Genomic DNA, 19260 nt, shown 5'->3' with positions numbered 1-19260 from the left:
GAAAACACGAGGAAATGGATGTTTTCAGAGCCTGGGAGAGCACAGGAATGCAGCAAAGCAGGATGAGAACATCCCATCAATGACCTTCACAGTGAGTAATGGGAATAATGCAAAAGCAGAAGAGGATTTCAACCAGCAGCAAAGTGCAGAGGAGGTATTTTTGTTGTTCCAGCTGCAAAATGAGAATGGTCCCACAAAGCTCCTCCCAGCACCTGGGGACAAGGACCCTGCCTGCTCCTGCCCAGAGAATGAGCTGGAAGAACCAGGGGTGCAGTTTATGTCTGACATTTCACCATGCACTGTTTACACCTTGTTAGCTCATAAGCTCACGTAGCACTGTTGAATTAAATGAGGAATTACTATCTTTTATAAGGAAAGGAGAGGCAAGGAACATGCTTCACTCAAAATTTTGCATATACAGCTTTTTCTGTTGATAATTGACAGTCTCCCAGCTTGTATTTAGATGCAGGTTACATGCCAGAAGTAAAAGGCTGTGAGAAGACTGGTCTTAAAAGAGAGTTTTTAATTGAAACGCTTACTTAGAAGACACAGGAAAATGCACTTGAGAGTCAGAGGCTCCTTGATCTACCATAAATAGGCATTCTAGGATCCAGGGGCTGAAATTTAAATTTCAAAGTAAGGTAGAAGTTAAAGACTGGAACAGCTCAAGGTGTAGGTTCTGCACAACTCCACACACTGACAGCTTTGCAAGGATGTGTCCTTTTGTAACCTAAATTATACACCTTAATACACTGCAAAAACTTCAACAGCTGTAGGACTATTCTTTTTTATAAACACCAGAATAAAGCATTTTCTGGCCTTAAAATTCACTGATTTGTCTTCAGCTGACAAACGGCAAGTTACGCAAACTGCACCACTAAAAAAAAATAATCTCAAAACAAACTTCCCAGTCTTATCAGAAAAGCTTTAGGAAAAAGTTTAAAATAGAAAAATGCATGTTTCCATACTCTAAATTCTCTGGCAGCAGCTCAGAAGGTTAAGTCATGTTTACTTTCCTTCCTGGAAAAGCACCCCTCGCTCTCCCCCTAATGTCAGCACTGCCTGTGCTGGGAGCACAGCCCAGCTGAGTCAGCTCAGCTCATGTTGGGCAGGGCACAAAGAGGCACCTAATGAAGTGGAAACTAATTGAGCTTTCTCTTTTTCATGGGGATGTTGTATCCAGCACGAGGTTTTCCAGGAGTACCTCCAGGTTTTTGTTTTGTTTTGGAAGTGCTGGTTGAACTACAGGGCATAGTTCAGGAATCCTGGTGGTTTATTTTGGTTTTCAAGGCCCAAAACATAAAGGAGTCTTCATAAATCACAAACGCAAGGCAAAGATCCTTGTAGGGAATCAGGGCTTCACTTTCAGATGGTGAAATGCATATTTTACAGGTATGTATACACACAAAAGTGTAAATAATGTTTTTATAGTGAACTTTGCCATTAAACAATTCACATTCTAAGCTTCTCATATGTGTACAGTGAGGCCTGAATCCAGTGTAAGGAAGACTCAACATCCCACCACTGAACTCAACCACAGAGCACCTGGAGATTCCCTCAGGTCATGGCAGAAAGGAACTTTCCCAGACTGAAATTCCTGGACAAGAGTGAGAAGAAACTTGAAGACAGTCCTCAACTCCATCAAAATGTGATTTACACCAGAATAATCCCAGAGCAAAGAAAGTGCTGCCGTATGCAAGATGATCTTGTATTTATTCATGCATTATAACCAAAAAGGTTTTGAAGCAATTCAAAAGTTCAGGCCCAAGCTTCACTGTGAGACCCAGAGAGAGAAACTTTCTGAAAGTAGGATTTATAACTTTTGCTTATTCCTCTGGAAAAAGAAAATCCCATTTACATGAAGTTCTAGATTTACAGATTAAAAATATAGAAAATAACTAAAATGGGTGGTACCAGGAATCAGAATGATGCCATTTCCACCTAGAATAAACAACTCTCCTCTGGATAAACAGAAATAACCTGTGCTCTTGAACCAAGAACATGGAGGCAGATTAACAATTAGGGTTTATGTCCCTTACTCTTTAATCTGCAAATTAAACCCAATGAGGAAACAGAAGAGAAATACAAGGAATACAATAGAGTTGATCAATCATACAAAATCTCAGCAATTCTACTTTACATTTAATATGCCACCACATTATTTTCCTTCCAGAGTTTTTCCTGGACAAGGTGCTGGAGGACTCGGAGAAGGTACACAAAGGCATCCAGGGGGAGTATTTTTATTAATGCTTCAGGAAATGAAGCGGATGATCCCATGTCACTAAAAAACAAAACAAAAACAAACCGAAGCAATCTTTCAAAAAAATTATTCCAGTCTATAAACAGCAGCTTAAATGTTTGTGTCACCCAGAACAAAACAGTTCCATAAAACATCTCAAAAAGCAGACCTGTAAAAAAAGGGAAAGAGAAGAAAGACAAAAGAAAGGCGCAGCATGAAGTAATTTCAGACAACCAGTTTTGTGAGAGCTTTAATGGCACAAAATGTTTATAAGCTACAACTTATACATGTAAACTGTATATAATGTTACAAAGTGCTAACTAATTTATGAAGAATGCATAATCACTTTGGCTCAGTTAACTCCAATATTTCAACAAATGTCAATTAAAAATTTGAATTTCTAACAATCTTCAGCTTTCACTTTTGAAAACAGTAAGTAAATATGCATTTGCTGCAGTTAGGTCAGCCTGCATCTTTAATGTGCGAGTTTATGCATTTTTTCTTGATCCTATTTACAAGTCTAGGCCAGTTTTCACTGAATGTAAGAAAAATGAAGCCTACACTTTTTTTTCCCAAAACTGTAAACAGGTATAAAGCTTTTTAAACAACATTTATCTTAACAAAACTTCAACTCTCAATAACTGAAACCCCTTTGTGAATGATACAACACTCTATTCCTGTTCATTGTAAAAGTGGAAGTTGCAGATTTTCCTCCAAAGCTTAGAATAGGGTCTCAATAAATACTGCATTGTATCCCAGCCAGTGTTCCAGTGACCACGGGGCATTCCTCAGCTCTGGGTTTCACAGGTTTTACTCCAAGTGTCATTAGTGGTCTTGATACTCCAGCCACAAGTTAGCACTGTTATTTATCAGACATTCTGAAGAATTACCTTTTAATTTAGAAAGGTGTCATTTACTGGGTTTTCCTCTTTAAAAAGTATTCCCTACTAAGTAAAAATCTCTTTTTCCACTACTCCAATTTCATACAAAACAAGGTGCTGTGTTAGAAGTGAAAGTGGTCCAGCCTTTCTCCTGTCCCCTCAGATTTTAGCACTGTAAAATGAAGTATTTGATGCTCTCTAAAACACCCTTCACCAGTTCCCCTGCCCGCCCCCACCTCTGGGTGAAACCCAATATCCACACCCAAAACAAACCTGCACTTGTGGGCAGCTCAAGTGCCACTAAGTATTCTCAACTAAAAGGAAAAAAAAGCAGATTACTCAAGCAGATTTGTTGCTCACCCTGAAAGCATTCTCTGACAGTATTCAGAAGTAGAGAATGAAAATAAATACAGTTTAGCAGTGGATTCATACTTAACTTTTTCACTTCCTGGGAGCTAACTGAAGTTTTTTTAACCCAAATCTCAGCTGGGATTTAGCTTCTATGCATCAACTGGTTCATGCAACCACTGCTCTATCAAATAATCAACTTTATAAAGTCTGATGCAAGCAAACAATCATAGGTAGCTGTTTTCTTCAAATGGCTGATTAGATTTTCTTATTTTCTACAAGTCAGCCAACTAAAGTTTTTATTTAAATGAGATTTTTGCTAGTCTAAAAATTAGCATTGGTTCCCTAAATACTTAGTATTAAAGTCTATACCATATATATATATATATATATTCATATATATATATATATATATATATATATATATATATATATATAAAGGAGTATTCTATCCTTCAGAGTTCATGCTACATGTTCTGAAATCCAATAAAATATATTTAGGGACAAGGCTGTCCCAATGCTTTGTAACAATTTGGTACTAAAGCTTCACATTTTGAAAAGAAGTGTCACTGAAGGAGGACAAGGCTTAATGTTCCCTAAGATAAAAGTTCAACAACATCAGTGAGAAATCTACCCTAACATGAGACATCACAAGTGACTTTCAGGTTCCAAGTATCCCCAAAAAGGAGATTGTACAGTAAACAATGAGAGAGAAGAATATTGAAAATTCATTTGCAGAAGACATTTCAGAGCTTTTACAACTTCTGAACCTTTATGCACCTGCAAGATTGTCCCCCTTAAGGATTAGCCAAACGCTTTTCCTGCTGAAATTGCTGGATCTTCAGAGATGTAAATGGGTCCACCACAAACAGAATAATTTCCTTTTACACAGAGCCTACCTACACTACAGCTGCTGGGTTTTTCCTTAATTTAGAACTACTGTGAAAAGGAAAATTTCACACTGAAAATTTTCCCTTAAGAAAACAGGTAAAGAAAAAAAAGCTTCTTCGCATGCAAACAATGCAATTTTTCTAATATTTCCTAGGTATCAGACAGGTTTTCCTACAAGGAATAAAGAGCTGACTTCATAAAAAAGACAAGATTACAACAATTACCTAGTATTAAAATATGCTGATGGATTTAGTTATCCTACTTTAAAATTTATGCAGTCTTTGCCTCCTGCAATTCAAATGGTGTATGTTACCCAATACAAGGGGCCGAGTAAATTGCCCCCGAAAGCTGATTTAAACTGGATCTTTATTGCCAGTGATTTCTCAGTTTATTCCACAACCAGCTTCTTTCTTACAAAAGAAAAACTCTTTCCCACTTCAATCAGTAATTTCCTTCCAAAGAGACTGTTTTATCACCACCATGCAGTCAACACTTAGATCATGCACAACTGCAACTGAAGTCAGGTTGCACTAAGGAGGCAACAGCATCACTGATAAAATTAAACTTGCTGGTGGCATTTTGCATTGAGAGAAGCCCTTGCAACATAGAGACAGTTGTAAACTCCATCCAGCAACTCTGACGTGTCTTGCAGGCCAAGAGGCAGGGGAATGGGAGAGAGGGAAAGAATGTGGATAGCCAAACACCTCAACAGAGTTCCAACACAATACTGAATTCCAGAGTTAGCAAAAACCTGGATATGGAAGGAAAGGGTGAAGTCAGGGTCATGCTTAAAATGGTCTCAAGTCAAATGTACTAAATGAGACAGTAACACCTTCACAGGTCACATGGGGTCCAGGTTTGCACTCCATGGGTTCAGTAAGTGCTGGCTGAAGGTGTGGTCAGGCGTTTCCCAATGTAGATGCTGAAATAAAAAGTATAAGGATAACATATGGCACAGGAATATTCCCTGCTTCCCCACAGTCCCCACACACCCAGCTGCTCTAATCCCTCTCTCAAGTCTGAGATCCATCCACAGACTTCACTTCTCTTCTATGAAACTACTTCCAGTGAGGTTTTGCATTAGTCTGGAAGAATCAATGCTCTCAGTACTCACCCAAAGTGGGTTTTCCTCCAGTGCCAGCTCATCTGAAAACCCCAATCCAAAAGCTTTTGTGTTTTGAGTACCTGACACAGCAACTCTCCCAGACAACTGAGGTAAAACATACCAAGTGCTGCCTATAGGGAGGGGGGTGAGCTTTAAGACTCTGAGCATTGAGGATCTATGCAAACACTGACCACAAGCAAGATTTAAACCATTGCAGAAATGCACAATTCTGCTGTAGTACAAATATTTCACAGTATATCCTCACATATTCTATCCTAATTTATTTCAAAGTTTAGAAGAATTTAAAGAGACACTTAAACTACATCCACTAAACCAAACACAAAGCTAAATAAAACCATGTTTTGACTCCATGCCTTTGCCTCATCCCAGAATTTAAGGTGGATAAACAGAACATAGGGATTTAGGCAAAGTGAGAGATTATATTGGATTACACAGACAATGAAAACACTGCTGAGCAGAGACACAGCTGATCTTGCAGGACACATCCAATTTTTCATCTCTTTCTCTAAGTACTCAAACTTTGACTTTCAGTAACACCACAATGCAGCATTAAACTGGAAATTACAGGGTTTGTGCCACACACACCACCTCAGCATCATTATTTGTACGGTGTAGTTTCATATTGGTCAGTAGAAGTTATTTTCCATCTATTCTGATTTTCCCCTTATAACCTGAAGCATTTAAATAGAAGGCACATAATCAAATTGTACATGTTACAATTGCAAAGGTTATTTGCTAACTATCCATGCATTTTCAATATAACTTGATTTATTCTAGAAATAAAGCACATTAAAGGCTGCAAAGCTCTAACTGCTGCAAAGTTTTCCTGCTTTTGTAAAAGTACACCAAGTCTGAGTGACAGGCAAAAATCATTACTCAGAAAAAGTCCTTTTCAGCAGGACCTGACATTCAAGCAAAGTGGAAAGGCAAAAGCTGAAGTGAGAATTAGGTTAATACTTACCCTAGTCCCAGAGCCAAAACATGAGATATGAACAGAGATGGAATGAAAACCTTAAGAAATTCTGCAGAGAAAATGCCACCTTTTTTCATTGCTCCACTTTTTCTCATACTTAGAGACACTGAACGTTTAGGATGTCTGAAATGGAATTCCCTGGAAGAAGAGGGGGAGGGGGGAAAAATTCAACAAGACTTTTTTGTTTCTTTCCCTTCTTTTTTTTTTTTTTTTTTGCACACAAATGCACAGATCTCTGTAGGAACGTTTGGTTTTTTTTTAAGTACAAAGAGCTAGAGATCAAAGCCCGAGATCCCTTACACAGAGTAAGGAATCAAAGATATTAAGAGGAGGGATTGTGCAGAGACCACTTACACAGACAGTATAGACACAAAGGGAGCAGGAGCTGCAGAGAGAGGTAGGTCCGAGAGAGGGAATTTCAGGATGTGATTTGTTAGCAAGAGGCCTCATTTTTTGTTCCAAACACAGATACAGAAGTCTGCCAGATTTAGACAGCATCCTCTATTTTAATAAAAATGCTTTGCATTCAAGGATCTCAAGGTTTCCCCTTCCGTGGATGAACATTACATATTTTACATAGAAAGAAAAAAAGGTACAGAGAATTTAGGAGACTTGCTCAACACTCTTCCATTCAATAAGCCAAGACTAAATCTCATGAATCCCAGCTCCAAGTACCCAGCTCTCCCACTAATTATAATTTTATCAAGAAGCCTGGCAATCAGCTTGCTGTGGCTTTGTATTACCTTCAAGTCATTCTGTTGCTATTTTGATTTTCATACTTCATTGTTTTGACCTTTTTAGCCTCCCCACAGAGAAATCAAACTCTTCCTAAGATGAACTTATTTTGATTGTGAGACTGTGACAATCTTTTCCTTCATCTATTCATTAAAATATATTAATATTCATTAAAAACACGGAATTTAACTCACTTGGGAGGAATGTTTTCAGGCCTACTTGACCAGTCTGACACCCAGTCTGCACTTTTCTTCAAAACTTCCAATTCTTTCTCTCCTTCTACTGCTTCTTCTTCGGACTGAAACACAAAGGGGACGAGCCTTGTAACACACAATTAGCTGCTCCTCGGGGTGTTAAATTGAGAGTGACAACAACAGTGGTGGCATGATAAGCACCAAATGGTGGCACCTGATAAACGAGTAAGTGTTCTTGGACTGCTGATTACTTCAAAGAGATTTGATTTTGCCAGCAGAAGTCAGGAAACCACAAATTCTACTACTGTAGCCAGGATTTCCACATTATTGCAAGCTATTTGTTTTTTTAACTAACAAAAACAAACGATTATTTTAATCCTAAATGTAATAAACCAGAACTGTGCAAAAAATATTTACAAATGGAAAAAAACATTAGGTTGATGGCATTCCATTTAAAGCCCACAGAACGTGACTAAAAGCATGGCAAGTCAAATAAAATGGTTTCAAAACCGTATTTTGACTTTTTAAAGGTGTTATTAATAATTTAAAATTTACATTACTTGCAACTAGTAGCTTCTACTGGGTGAATCCCAGATGCAAGAGGCAAAAGCAAGCACTCTAATTGTATATAAAGATTTAACTTCACTACATGCAAATGCTACCATATAAGAAAAGAAATAAATTAGGAAGAGTAGAGAACACCACTGACTTTAACTCCTACTTAGTATTAAAACAATCTCCTGAGTGACTCCTATTAAAATAAGATAAGCCACTTACAACATTAAGTGGAACCACAGCAAACCCAGAGGTAATCAAATAGCACAGTCGCAAGTGAGATGCAGAGCTCACCAACACCTTCATTCAGACCCTTTTGGCTCTCAGGGCAGAACTGCAACAGTCCCAGGTCTTTGACAAAATTAAATGCAAGGTTTCATTCTTCCAGGAATGCTTTTTATTTATACTGCTGAAGACAGCAAACTTTACGAAATTATCAAACTAAGAGTTCAGCATTAGTCTCCTCTCAGTTTGTGTTATGGAGATTACTCACTGTCATGTGAGTGTCTGCACAGCAATCACTGAACAGCCTGAAATCTTGTGCAGAAATATGAACATTTTAAACCCAGCTTTGACACCCGGTGCCAGCAGGGTTACACAGCAATATGACTGCTAGGAAAGAAGATGGAGACTCATTTTTCCCTCACTCCAACACTATTAATCTCCAAGTCAAATTTCAATTAATAGAGAATATAAGTCTTTAGACATCACAAAGAGCATGTTCTACACCTCAAGCCTAAATCAAATATCCGTAACTTACAAATGTATATTTTAAAAGTTAAGGAAGAAAATACCTGAGAACTACTGTCTTTACTTGTGTGCATTTCCACATCAAAAGTTATCTGTCCATCATCTTGAGGTGACGGGCTAAAGAAAAATTGATATAATAATGTCATTTTGTCAGCTAAAGAATCATCAGTGTAGGTAAATCTCAGCTGAATTATTTCCTCATGTACTTTTGGACATTATTCAGCTGAGTAACAGACTGCACCACCCTTCAGATCCCAAATACCAGCACTACAAAGTCTTCCCAACCCCCCTGCCGTTTCAATTTTTTTAGAATTTATAATCCTACCTTTCTCGACAGAGTTCACAGTTGCTCCCTAAAGCAAAGAAAGCACTGCCCAAAAGTTCAGCTGCTACAGAAAAGATGCAATTCCCTTTATTCTTGTAGAGAACACTACCAGTACTGTGAATTACATGTGTTTTTGTATCATTACAAGTGGAAGCATCACACAGTTACCACGAGCCAGCAGCTATTCCAAATACTGGAGCACAACAGACTTGTCCCTGACAAAAAAAAGCTCTACCCATCCACAGGACAAAATGGGCCATAAATCACAGCAGAGTAGCCAACACTCCTTTACCTGTCACAGTGGGAACTACCTCTTGAACTGCTCTGTCCTGACTCGTGCTGTGCATCCAGGAGGATTTTCTCCATGTCTCCATTGTGGATGGAGGAGGAGGATGGGACGTGCTCCAGGCCCCCGTTCTTGCCGTTGCTGTTGTCGTTGCTGTTGCCGTTGCCGTTCATCTGCAGCTCCACCCAGGAACCTGTAGGGCAGCCACACGTCACACCATGGACACCCCAGCCCTGAACACACCTTCAGTTTATCAACTGCACCCAGAGGGAAACACCAGCATGCTGGCTTCAGATAACACACACTGACCTGAGAGAGCTCATAAACACGGGACAGAGACAACAGCGACAGGATTCTTCTTCTTTCACCAACACAGACACCCCTAAAAGCTGCACTGCTGCTCCCTAACTCTGGAGCTGGTCAATAAGATGTCTCCTTTCTCCCCAACTGTTAATACTTTAATCAGCCACATCTCTCTGCAGTTTGTGAACTACACATCGCTCCATTACATCTCATCCTGTTCTACATTCCTTTCTCAAACAGAATTTTCATTCCTATGCCCCTACTACAAAACTGCCTCCTGTGCAGCTTTATATTCTCCTTTCCTTTACTTCCAAAGGCCTTGGATCAATCCCCAATTTTTCTACACATAAGGCAGCCTGCCATTCTCAGGTCTCCTTCAGCTTGCTTTGGCCTGGCACAAACATCTCTCATAAAGCTCCAATTTACTGTTTTCCCCCCATTGTTTGGTACTTTTACCAATGGGACATCTACACGCACACTAAGATCCAACAAAGAGCAAGAGTATACTCTACATGACAAGAGCAGCCTGCTAAAAAGTTCACACCCAGTGTAGATAAAGAGAGGATTTTTATTTTAAAATGTATTTCACTTCTATTTTATGCGCAGATTAACCAAATATGAGAGTGTATGTTCTGATACATTCTTTAGTGATATGTTTCAACTGGTGACATGCAGAGATACATGTCACCACAACTCCTCTGTAATTTAGTTTATTCCACCTGAAGGTAGGAGCTTTCAGGGTTCTTTTTGTATTTGGTTAACTATTTTTAAAAGTTTGGACATCTTCCCCCAGGATGTAAAAATATCCAAGTAAGAAAAGCAAGCCTGAAGCTACAAATACAACATTTTGAGCATTATTTGTACAAGTCCTACATTTTAACACTGATTTTTGATTTCTGAAATGCACCTGGGAGTGCCTGCACTTATTTTTTGTAGCATGGTTTTGTCTCTGGGAGCTCCATCAGTGACACAGGAAGGGATGTTTAATAATGAGCCTGTTTCCAACTTAATTTGATGAAGAATTCTCCTTTAGCACCAATTATTCCCGATGCCATGACAGTGATGTCCATGGAAGCATCATGCTCTGGTGATTCCCAGCCTGGTCTCCCCAGGCTGGATTCACAAACAGGGAATTTTGGGAGTGCACAGGCACCTGCTCAGCACAGCACATGAGGCTTTTCAGACAAGCAGGTGTTAACTGGGAAGAGGCAGCTTTGCTCAGTCAGCATCAGACAGAGCCTGTGTCATTCCAGATTGGTGATGATTGCTGGTGTCTGAATTCCTAAATAAAATGGCCAAACTCTAAGAGCTTCATCAGAAAGGTTGTTCTGCCTTGCACAAGAGACCACACCTGCAAAAAAGCAGGTGGCAAATGCAATTAGCAAGTGGTCAAAAGTTAGGTAAAAGAGCTTTATATTCCCCAACAACCACTTTTGGCTATTGGAAAAATCAGGATCTGCAAAGCATCTAGGATCAAAAAAATCAGCAGAGGACAAAAGCATGATGGGATGTGTTCCTCTGACACTAGAACACCCAGAGGATGATCAGATCTCCTCACTCTGACACACAGCTCTAAATCCACTGTCACAAATAAAGTTTTTACTCATTTACCTCGGGCTGACAAATTCTGTGTTTATCTAAAACACACTGTGGCCGTAGTAGGAAGAAATCCCAAATTTTCCTGTGAGTAAAGAGTCCCTGGGAGCTGAGTAGGAGTTGACATGAGGAGCAGCACGTTCCCAGCTGACCTCACCGGGAATGACTCAAAATACATTAAGGAAGCATAATCTGCCATCAAGCTCATGCACGCTGCCCACTCCCACTGGCACTCACAACCGCTTTGGGACAGGGAGCAGGGAACATCACAGGGTTCCAAGACTGATTAGAGGGACATAAATCTCTGTTTCTTTAAAGAGATGGACAGGAATGTATTGGAGAATAAACTGCCCAAATAACAGAGAATGGGGCTTGCCCCGAGCTTTTTTGTACATTAATCACCTGCCTGAGAACTTTTACTTTCACATATTTCTACTTGACAGTAAAATAGGAAATGTGGCAGAATGAAGAGCGGTAGAATTAAGAGTAATACCATTAAGAAATGTGGCAGCATCTCCTCCCTTCACAAATCACATAACACATACTCTTTGGAGAAAAAAAAACACAAACAATTGTTCATGTCAATGGTATTTTTCTCCAAAATTGTTTGAATTTTGGCTTTGCTCTATAGCTAATTATTTCACTATGAATTTATATACACCGACTTCAATTCTATGTTTTTCCATGACTTGGTGAACTGTTTAAACAGCAGGGGTTAAACATGTTGGGAAGACTGGTCTCTTTTTGTTTATTCCCTCTGATTTCAGCTCAGTACATGAAGTGGAGATATCAAAGGCAATATATTAATTAAATACCTGTACACATTTTATAGACATAAAAATACTCCAAGCTACTACCAACTCAGTTGCTCACAAGTAGTCTGAGACATGATCGACCTGAATTAACTAATAAATATCACTTTTACAATGAAGTACGACACTAACAACAAAAAAAAAAGAAGAGGGAAAGGAAAAGAAAGTCAACCAGACTCCCACAGTGGTAATTATTGAGCAGATTTTCCATGGCAGAACTAGATGGGCTCTTGCCTAAGGTGGGATCTTTTTTTGTCAATATGTAACAGAGCTTTATAATAATTAAAATATAGGAAGCATCTAGAATTCCCAAAGCAAGCAACTTGGGTTTTTTATCTCTTTGAACCCAATAAAGCACAGGTTACCAGTTTTATTCCCAGCTCTTCTGCCTTCCAAGTGCTAAGGGAATCTTTGAATAAAAGGCCCTAAACACGCACAAATGACACACAGAACACCATGAAAAGGTGTCTCAGCTCATTAGCCTGAAAAGTTCACTGAAAAGCTGAGAGAATGGCAGAAAAGGCACCTCTCTCACCGAAGCATTGTGCAGGGGCTGAACATCTAAAAGCACACTGAGTCTGTGGGGAACCGATTGGGTGCATTTGTTTTGTTGCTGGAGCACAGTGTCAAACATTTCCTCTCCTACCTCGTGCTCAGCTCCTCCAGCAATCAGCGAGCTGGGTGAGCCTCTACGAGCTGCCCCAGCAGCATGACCCCCGTGGGCAGATCCATCCCTGGCTTACAGAGCTCCCAGCTCTTGTCGCCCCTATCACCAGCAGATTAATGAGTCCCAGAGTTACCACCTTGCCAGAAATTAAAAATAAATTATACAGACATCAAATATGGCCATTTCTGAAGTAAGCATCGAGTCAGGCACCCAGCACGTTACAACTTTAACAGCCCAATTGTTATTTAAGTATAACAGGCCTGAATAATTTGCCAAGATTATTGACTCAGGTAACATTGTTTAAGGTGCCACGACTATCACACGATGGAGTGTTACCACATCACAATAGCAGCGTTATGAAAAGGACACAGTTTATTCTTCCTTTCATACAATTTCCATTGAGTTATGGAAAAGCAACAATAACGAGTTTATTTTGTGGTCAGCTAAACTACATCGTAAACCACGGAGGTTACAGTTAATCATTAATGCAATTTATTCACCTCTTCTATCTTTACAATTTAGAGATGAAAAGACATACCGAAGGAGCTGTTTATAACGAAGGGAAAGCATTGGCCAAGTAAGTACCAGAGCCTACATGATGTGTTATCCCAGGAACAAAAGGATGCAGCAAAGCAGCTGACAGAGATGCCGGATATAGAGGGAAATAGCTCACGTCAGTGCTATTGACTCAGCCACTGAATAAACTCATTCCCACAGCCACGCTCCTCCCCCTACCCCGCTGTATCCCATCGTCGCTGTTCGGGTAAACTCCGTGTAACCACGCAACGAGCTCGGGCCGTTCCTCGGGGGACTCGATCGCCCTCAGCCCCCTGCGAAAGGAGGCGGGTCGGGTCCCGCCAGGCGCAGCACTCTCAGGGCACCCGGAGCCCGTTTTCTCCAGCCCGGTAGTGCCGCGCGGCCCCTGGGCTCTCCCGGCCGCTCCCGCGGCCAGCCGGCCCCTCACGGTCCCCGCCAGGCCATTTATACCCGCTCCGCCCCGGCCATTGGCCCCCGGCGGCTCGCGCGCCGCGTCCTACGCCAATGGCGGCCCGGAGCGGCGCCAGGGGGTCGCGGCCCCCGCGGCCCCTTCAGGGCCCCCCGCGCCATTCCCCGCCCGCGCGGCCGCACTCACTGTTGAGGCCGGGCTCGCCGTGCGTCCCGTCCGCCGGCGGGTTGTTGTTGTTGTTGTGCTGCGGCTGTTCCTGAGGGCTGGACATGGCGACAGCGGCGCGGCTGAGGCGACTGAGGAGCCGCTGGGGCAAAAACAACAAACCCGGACTCCGTTCCGGGCCCGGCCGCCCCGCCCCGCCCCGCCCCGCCCCGTCGCGCTGCGCAGGCGCGGCACGCGCTGCTCCCGCCCTCTGCCTCCATGGCGCGACCCGCGCCCGCGCACGTCCCGCGCGTGCGCAGGGCGGGGGCTGAGGGAGCGGGAGCGGCGCAGCGGGGAGGGGACACGGGGAGAGGGAGCGACACGGGGACAGGGACCGGGAGTGACAGAGGGACCGGGAGCGACTCGGGGATAGGGAGCGACACGGGGAGGGGGAGCGACACAGGGACAGGGAGCGACACAGGGACAGGGAGTGAGTGACACAGGGACCGGGAGTGACACGGCCCGTCAGGCTGGGAGAGCCCTCCCAGAGCACCGAGCCCGGGCAGTACCCGATCGCCACCTTGTCCCCTCTGAGTGACCCCTCCAGGGATGGGCACTCCAGCCCTCCCTGGGCAGTGCCAAGCCCTGAGCCCCCTTTCCATGGGGAAATTCCTGCAGTGCCCACCCTGAGCTGCCCTGGCCCAGCCTGAGGCCGTTCCCTCTGCTCCTGTCCCTGTTCCCTGGAGCACAGCCCGGCCCCCCCGGCTGTGCCCTCCTGGCAGGAGCTGTGCAGAGCCACAAGGGCCCCCCCCGCCCCCCGACTGCTTTTCATCTTGTTCTTTTCATACTGTTTTGACATCACTTCAATGTCAAGATTTATTTGGAGGCCTAGACTCTTTTTGATGTAATTTTGTGACTTCAGTCTCATGTCTCTTACATGCATATCTATATTTATAAGCATTTTGCTTACCAAAAGTTGTGAAGGAGCCTTTTACACCATAAACTCCTCTCATCAAGAGCCACAAGAATATAAATTGTGGTTTTTTCATTACTCTACTCACTGAAGGAGTTCAGTAACAGCAACACTATCAGAGTGAAGCCATGCAGACACAACTCCAGTAGTATTCTTTGTTTGCTCCCCATTACAAATGTGAAAAAATCACTTATTTCCGTGCCAGCTTTTTTTAGCTAGAGAAAAAGCTTGTATGCACAAATGTCACAATCCTCCTATACCTGTTGTAAGTATTTTTTGTCTTCTATTCATCTACACTAATGTTGGAGGTTTGAAATCTGCCTTTTGTAACACCAACACTTCTCCTGAATTTGACTGCAGGCCTTGCATGACTGTACCAAATATCTGACCCTGTGGAACATCTGGATGGCTCTGGGATAGCACTGGGAGAGAATTAGCTATGTTAGTAGTAAAAAGAAAGCGGCAATTGAATTAATTTGATAAAACATCTGTTTACAGGTGGAGGGGCTGAAGAAACATTTGAGATTGAAATCAGAACAATGAGCTACTTGTGATTTTGAATAAAAAACCTGCCCAGGTAACCTAACCCTACTTTGCAACCCTCAAATCACAGGCTAACATGAGCATTTGTCACCACCCTCATTCAGGAAGCATTTGCCACAACACTTGTGGCATTAATATTTATCAGTCAAGTGGGACTATTAAAATTTCTGAGTCAGAAATAAATTGATCAAGATTATAGAGTGAGTCAATGCAGAGCCAGAAATAGCATTCACAAGGCCTGACTTTCAGCCCTGTGCTCAAACCACTCCACAGGTTCCTTGAGGCACTTGAATGATGTAATTAATGTTTGTAATTTGAGTCCTCGGATGGAAAATGCTGTGACAATGGTAGCGTTGGATGGACACAAAACCACATATTAATAGAAGAGAAACAGTGGCCACAGATTCCTGGGAAAAGATTTTTGTACTGGAGTGCAATACAAAGGTTTTTCTTCCAGGAAAAAATCCAAAACCTTTAAGTCAATTGAAATCAAACAGTTAACAAGACCTGTGGCAAGATAATCCTGCTGGGATTATCTCATGGTTCCAAGGTATTCTAAATGCTTGAAACAAGTACAGAAGGAGAGCTCTGTCTGCCCCTGGATCCCTGGAAGTGTCCAGGACCACGTTGGATGGGGCTGGGAGCACCCTGGGACAGTGAAAAGTGTCCCTGCCCCTGGCAGGGGATGGCACTGGATGGGATTTAAGGTCCTTTCCAACCCAAAACATTGCACGATTCTCAAGTCTAAACCATGCCATGATTATTTTTATTTTGTTTGTTTAGTATTTCAGTTCCCCAACGCTGAAAAAGTGCCCTTTCCTGAGCTGGACACACCCAGCATCCTCCCCGCACAAGGGCTCTTCGCCCTGCACACCTCGGCTGAACTCTTTGTACTGCACTAATTCACCCTGGAAACGCTTTTATAGCGTTTCATATTTAGCAACAACTGATCGCTGTGGATTCCGGAGGTGACTTCGAGGGACAGTGACCACACCTCGCCGCGACCGCTCGCGGTTCCGAAGCCTGCACCTCTTTACGGTAACGTTTGCCTCCTAGTGGAGAGCCCTGGCTCAGAAAAGCGTTATTAAAACCAGCCAGGGCTGTTTTCCTCTTTGCAAAGGTTGAGACTGTTAAGATTGGAGGGTAAAATTCACTGTGTAGAGAAATCGAATTCACAGTTTTTATTCTCGCAGCTGTGAAACAAACATTGGTTTTAGTCCACCGCTCATCTTTACAAGCCCAAACCAAGTTAAATAAGATGTTTGCTGCAGGCAAACAAACAGTTCCAGACACCCACAGTCAATACACAGCAGCCTCACTCCCAGCACACCTCGATCCAAGTCCTTCCCTTTACAAGAGCCAATTCCATGGGAAAGGGCAAAAGGAGGCACCTTTTATTCAATAAAAGGAGTGTTTGATGGGAGCCAGGATGTTTTACACCTCTACAGCCCGAGGGGAAGAGCAGCACACAGGAAATTGCTTCCCAGCTCTGCTGTGCCTAAGAGGATGACAATAAAAATCTCTATTAAAATTGGTATTCCATCATCCATAGCCTCTCTACAGGAGGGGAAATCCCACAGATTTTTTTGCTTGTCAGCACCACCTGAGCTTTTTCCAATCAGGCTGATAATAAAAGGATCTGCAGTTAAGCAATAAATGATCCTGTCCTCCCTGAACAGAGCAGTAGGGGAGCAGGCGCTGCTGCATATCCAGCGTGTTTTCCACGCAGCAGCCACATCCTAGCAGGCAAGTGACAAAGGACTTGAGGCACAGGGCTCTCCTGCACCTGGGCATTGTGTCAGCTGGATAAACACCTCACTCTGAACAGTAACTGGTGGCACGAGTGACACTGCTGCTGTCACATTGTAGATACAAACGACCTAAGTGGTGCTTGGTGGCATTTCAGTACCATCAGTGGCATAAAGACGAGATGCAGGGAGGAGAATGCCTTCCCCGTGCTTTGTCTGGCATTCAGGGACTGGGAATTGCAGATTTGCACTGGTTTTACTGGGCACTGAGGATGCTGTGTGACTGGAGCAGCTGAAGGCAGTGACCAGTACCAGCCTGCCTAGGACAGGAACGGGGACACAGTTCCCCAGGCATAGGGAAGAGGCTGCTCATTCAAAAATACCTGCAAACACAGAAAAGGACGGGGGCAGGAAAGAGGATAAAAAGCATCCTGACAAAGTATATTCTCTGTGTACTTTTATTAATAAAATATATGATTTACAGCATGTATCAGTGGACAGTGTGCTTAGAGAATACTCTAATGGATAGTGTGACAGCGCAGGCAGGAGCTGGGTTTGGTGAGGACAAGTTAAACCTCAGATGAATGACATCTCAAGGATCACCATTACCAGCAAACCCAAACCCTTTCCAAGGTGAGCTTTAACCCATCCCAGCAGGCCCAGCTGTGGTGCCAGAGGAAGCTGTACTGGAGTATTGCTCTGGGTGACTGCACCCGGTCACTCTGTGCCATCTTCACCCGCTCAGCTCCATGTGGGGCTGTGCTAAGCACCTTCAGTGCATCCCTGGGGCTCTGGGTGGCACAGGAACAGCAGCCTCAATACCATGGCCCTCATCTTCCCAATCCAGCATCCTTAAACCTACACCTTCACAGAACATGATTTTACCAGCTCCACAGCAAAAGCATCTAATCACCTCAGTGCCCTCACAGGAAGATAAAGAATATAAGCTTTGGCCCTGGAAACAGCTACACATGTGATTAATGTTACTCAACGAGTTGTTTCTCCAACTGTTGGAAGGTCTGGTTGCTGGAGTAAAATTAGTCACATGCTACTTAATAGGAGTAGGGCCCACTTGTTTATTCACCCACTGGAAAACAGCTGCTGTTCCTGGGGCAATTCATTTGTTTTACAAGGCTAACAGGTGAAAAAAAAGGTAAAATCCTTACAAAGGCTCATGGTCACACATGCATGGTACAAGACAAATACTGTATTTAAGAGAACTGGATTAATAAATATTAGAATTTTTACATTTTCACATCACTGCAGAAGGACTTAAAAAAACTGAAGAGTGATTGCAATAGTAGTCTTGTTAATAACCTCTAACCCAGCCAAAATTTTACAGCAGAAATAGTATCTCAGTTGATCAAATCATAATGCCATTTTAATAACTACCTCTAAGCCACAGAAATAATTAAATACAGGTAACTCAAAAGCAAAAATTCTCCCAGTCAAGGTAAATTCACCATGAATTCAAACTTTACTGAACATTTCCATGAAGGAGGAACAAAACCTAAAAGCACAATCAGCAAAAATACTGGAAGTAAAAACTCATGAGCCTTATAAAGCATCAATATCTAGTTAATCTTTGGATAAGCCTTATGTGCTGAGGAGTTGAAATCTCTCACATCACTATGAACACTTATTTCATGCAGCTTCTGTACTCCACATGTTTGGCTCCTTGCACCAGTGAACATTTCTATAAGTGCAGGAACTTTGCAAAGCCAAAAGCCAGAAGAAAACATTTGCATGGTTAAACTACATTTCCAGTTAGCAATAAATACAGAAAATAGAGCAGCAGAATGCAGTGCAGTCATTAGCTATGGAACCATGGTGCTGGCTTGTACTACAGAACACCACACAGGAGCTTGGACAATTTCTCACAAAGCCACAGGGGACTTGGTGCTCTAAACAAGGCATTAAAGGTATTTTATCCTAAAACAAGGCATTGAAGAAACCAGGATGAAACTAAACATTAAGACATCAGTCCCAAAAAATGGAATTTAAAACCTGAAGATTCTATTCCCTTTCTGATTAAAGCAACAGGTTAAAAAGAGGAGCATTCAAGGGCACAGGAAGTGGCTGCTCAGATCAAAACCTGACAGCAGTTGTGGTGCCGAGATGGAAGTGGTCATACACTGGCTGGTGCCCAGATTACTCAGGAATGAATGCAGGTACCTGTGAAATCCCTCCCTCTCTTCATTCCCATGAAAAATAATTAATACTGG

General features: G+C 42.5%; 1 protein-coding gene across 4 annotated transcripts; it reads right to left on the bottom strand.

Annotated features, from left to right (window-relative positions):
* Positions 1 to 2224: 2224 nt before the first annotated feature.
* Positions 2225 to 14004, bottom strand: BNIP3L (BCL2 interacting protein 3 like). Of its 4 annotated transcripts, none has more exons than XM_071454856.1 (7): positions 13814 to 14003; positions 9310 to 9496; positions 8737 to 8809; positions 7388 to 7491; positions 6447 to 6596; positions 5192 to 5281; positions 2225 to 2408 (listed from the first exon to the last, which is right to left on the bottom strand). In XM_071454856.1, exons 1-6 carry the CDS (start codon positions 13896 to 13898, stop codon positions 5233 to 5235), a joined length of 648 nt encoding a protein of 215 aa, XP_071310957.1. In that variant the 5' UTR covers positions 13899 to 14003; the 3' UTR covers positions 2225 to 2408; positions 5192 to 5232. The 4 variants fall into 4 exon arrangements, with proteins under 4 accessions (XP_071310957.1, XP_071310958.1, XP_071310959.1 ...); XM_071454857.1 differs by having other exon boundaries at positions 2225 to 2281; XM_071454858.1 differs by lacking the exon at positions 5192 to 5281 and having other exon boundaries at positions 13814 to 14004.
* Between the last annotated feature and the right edge of the window lie 5256 nt (positions 14005 to 19260).

Source organism: Agelaius tricolor, unplaced genomic scaffold (genome assembly GCF_023055355.1).
Source record: "Agelaius tricolor isolate 1412-34295 unplaced genomic scaffold, bAgeTri1.0.p SCAF_41, whole genome shotgun sequence".
Classification (NCBI taxonomy): domain Eukaryota; kingdom Metazoa; phylum Chordata; class Aves; order Passeriformes; family Icteridae; genus Agelaius; species Agelaius tricolor.
The sequence above is the reverse complement of the archived record's forward strand: the minus strand, read 5'-3'. Positions and strand labels throughout refer to the sequence as shown.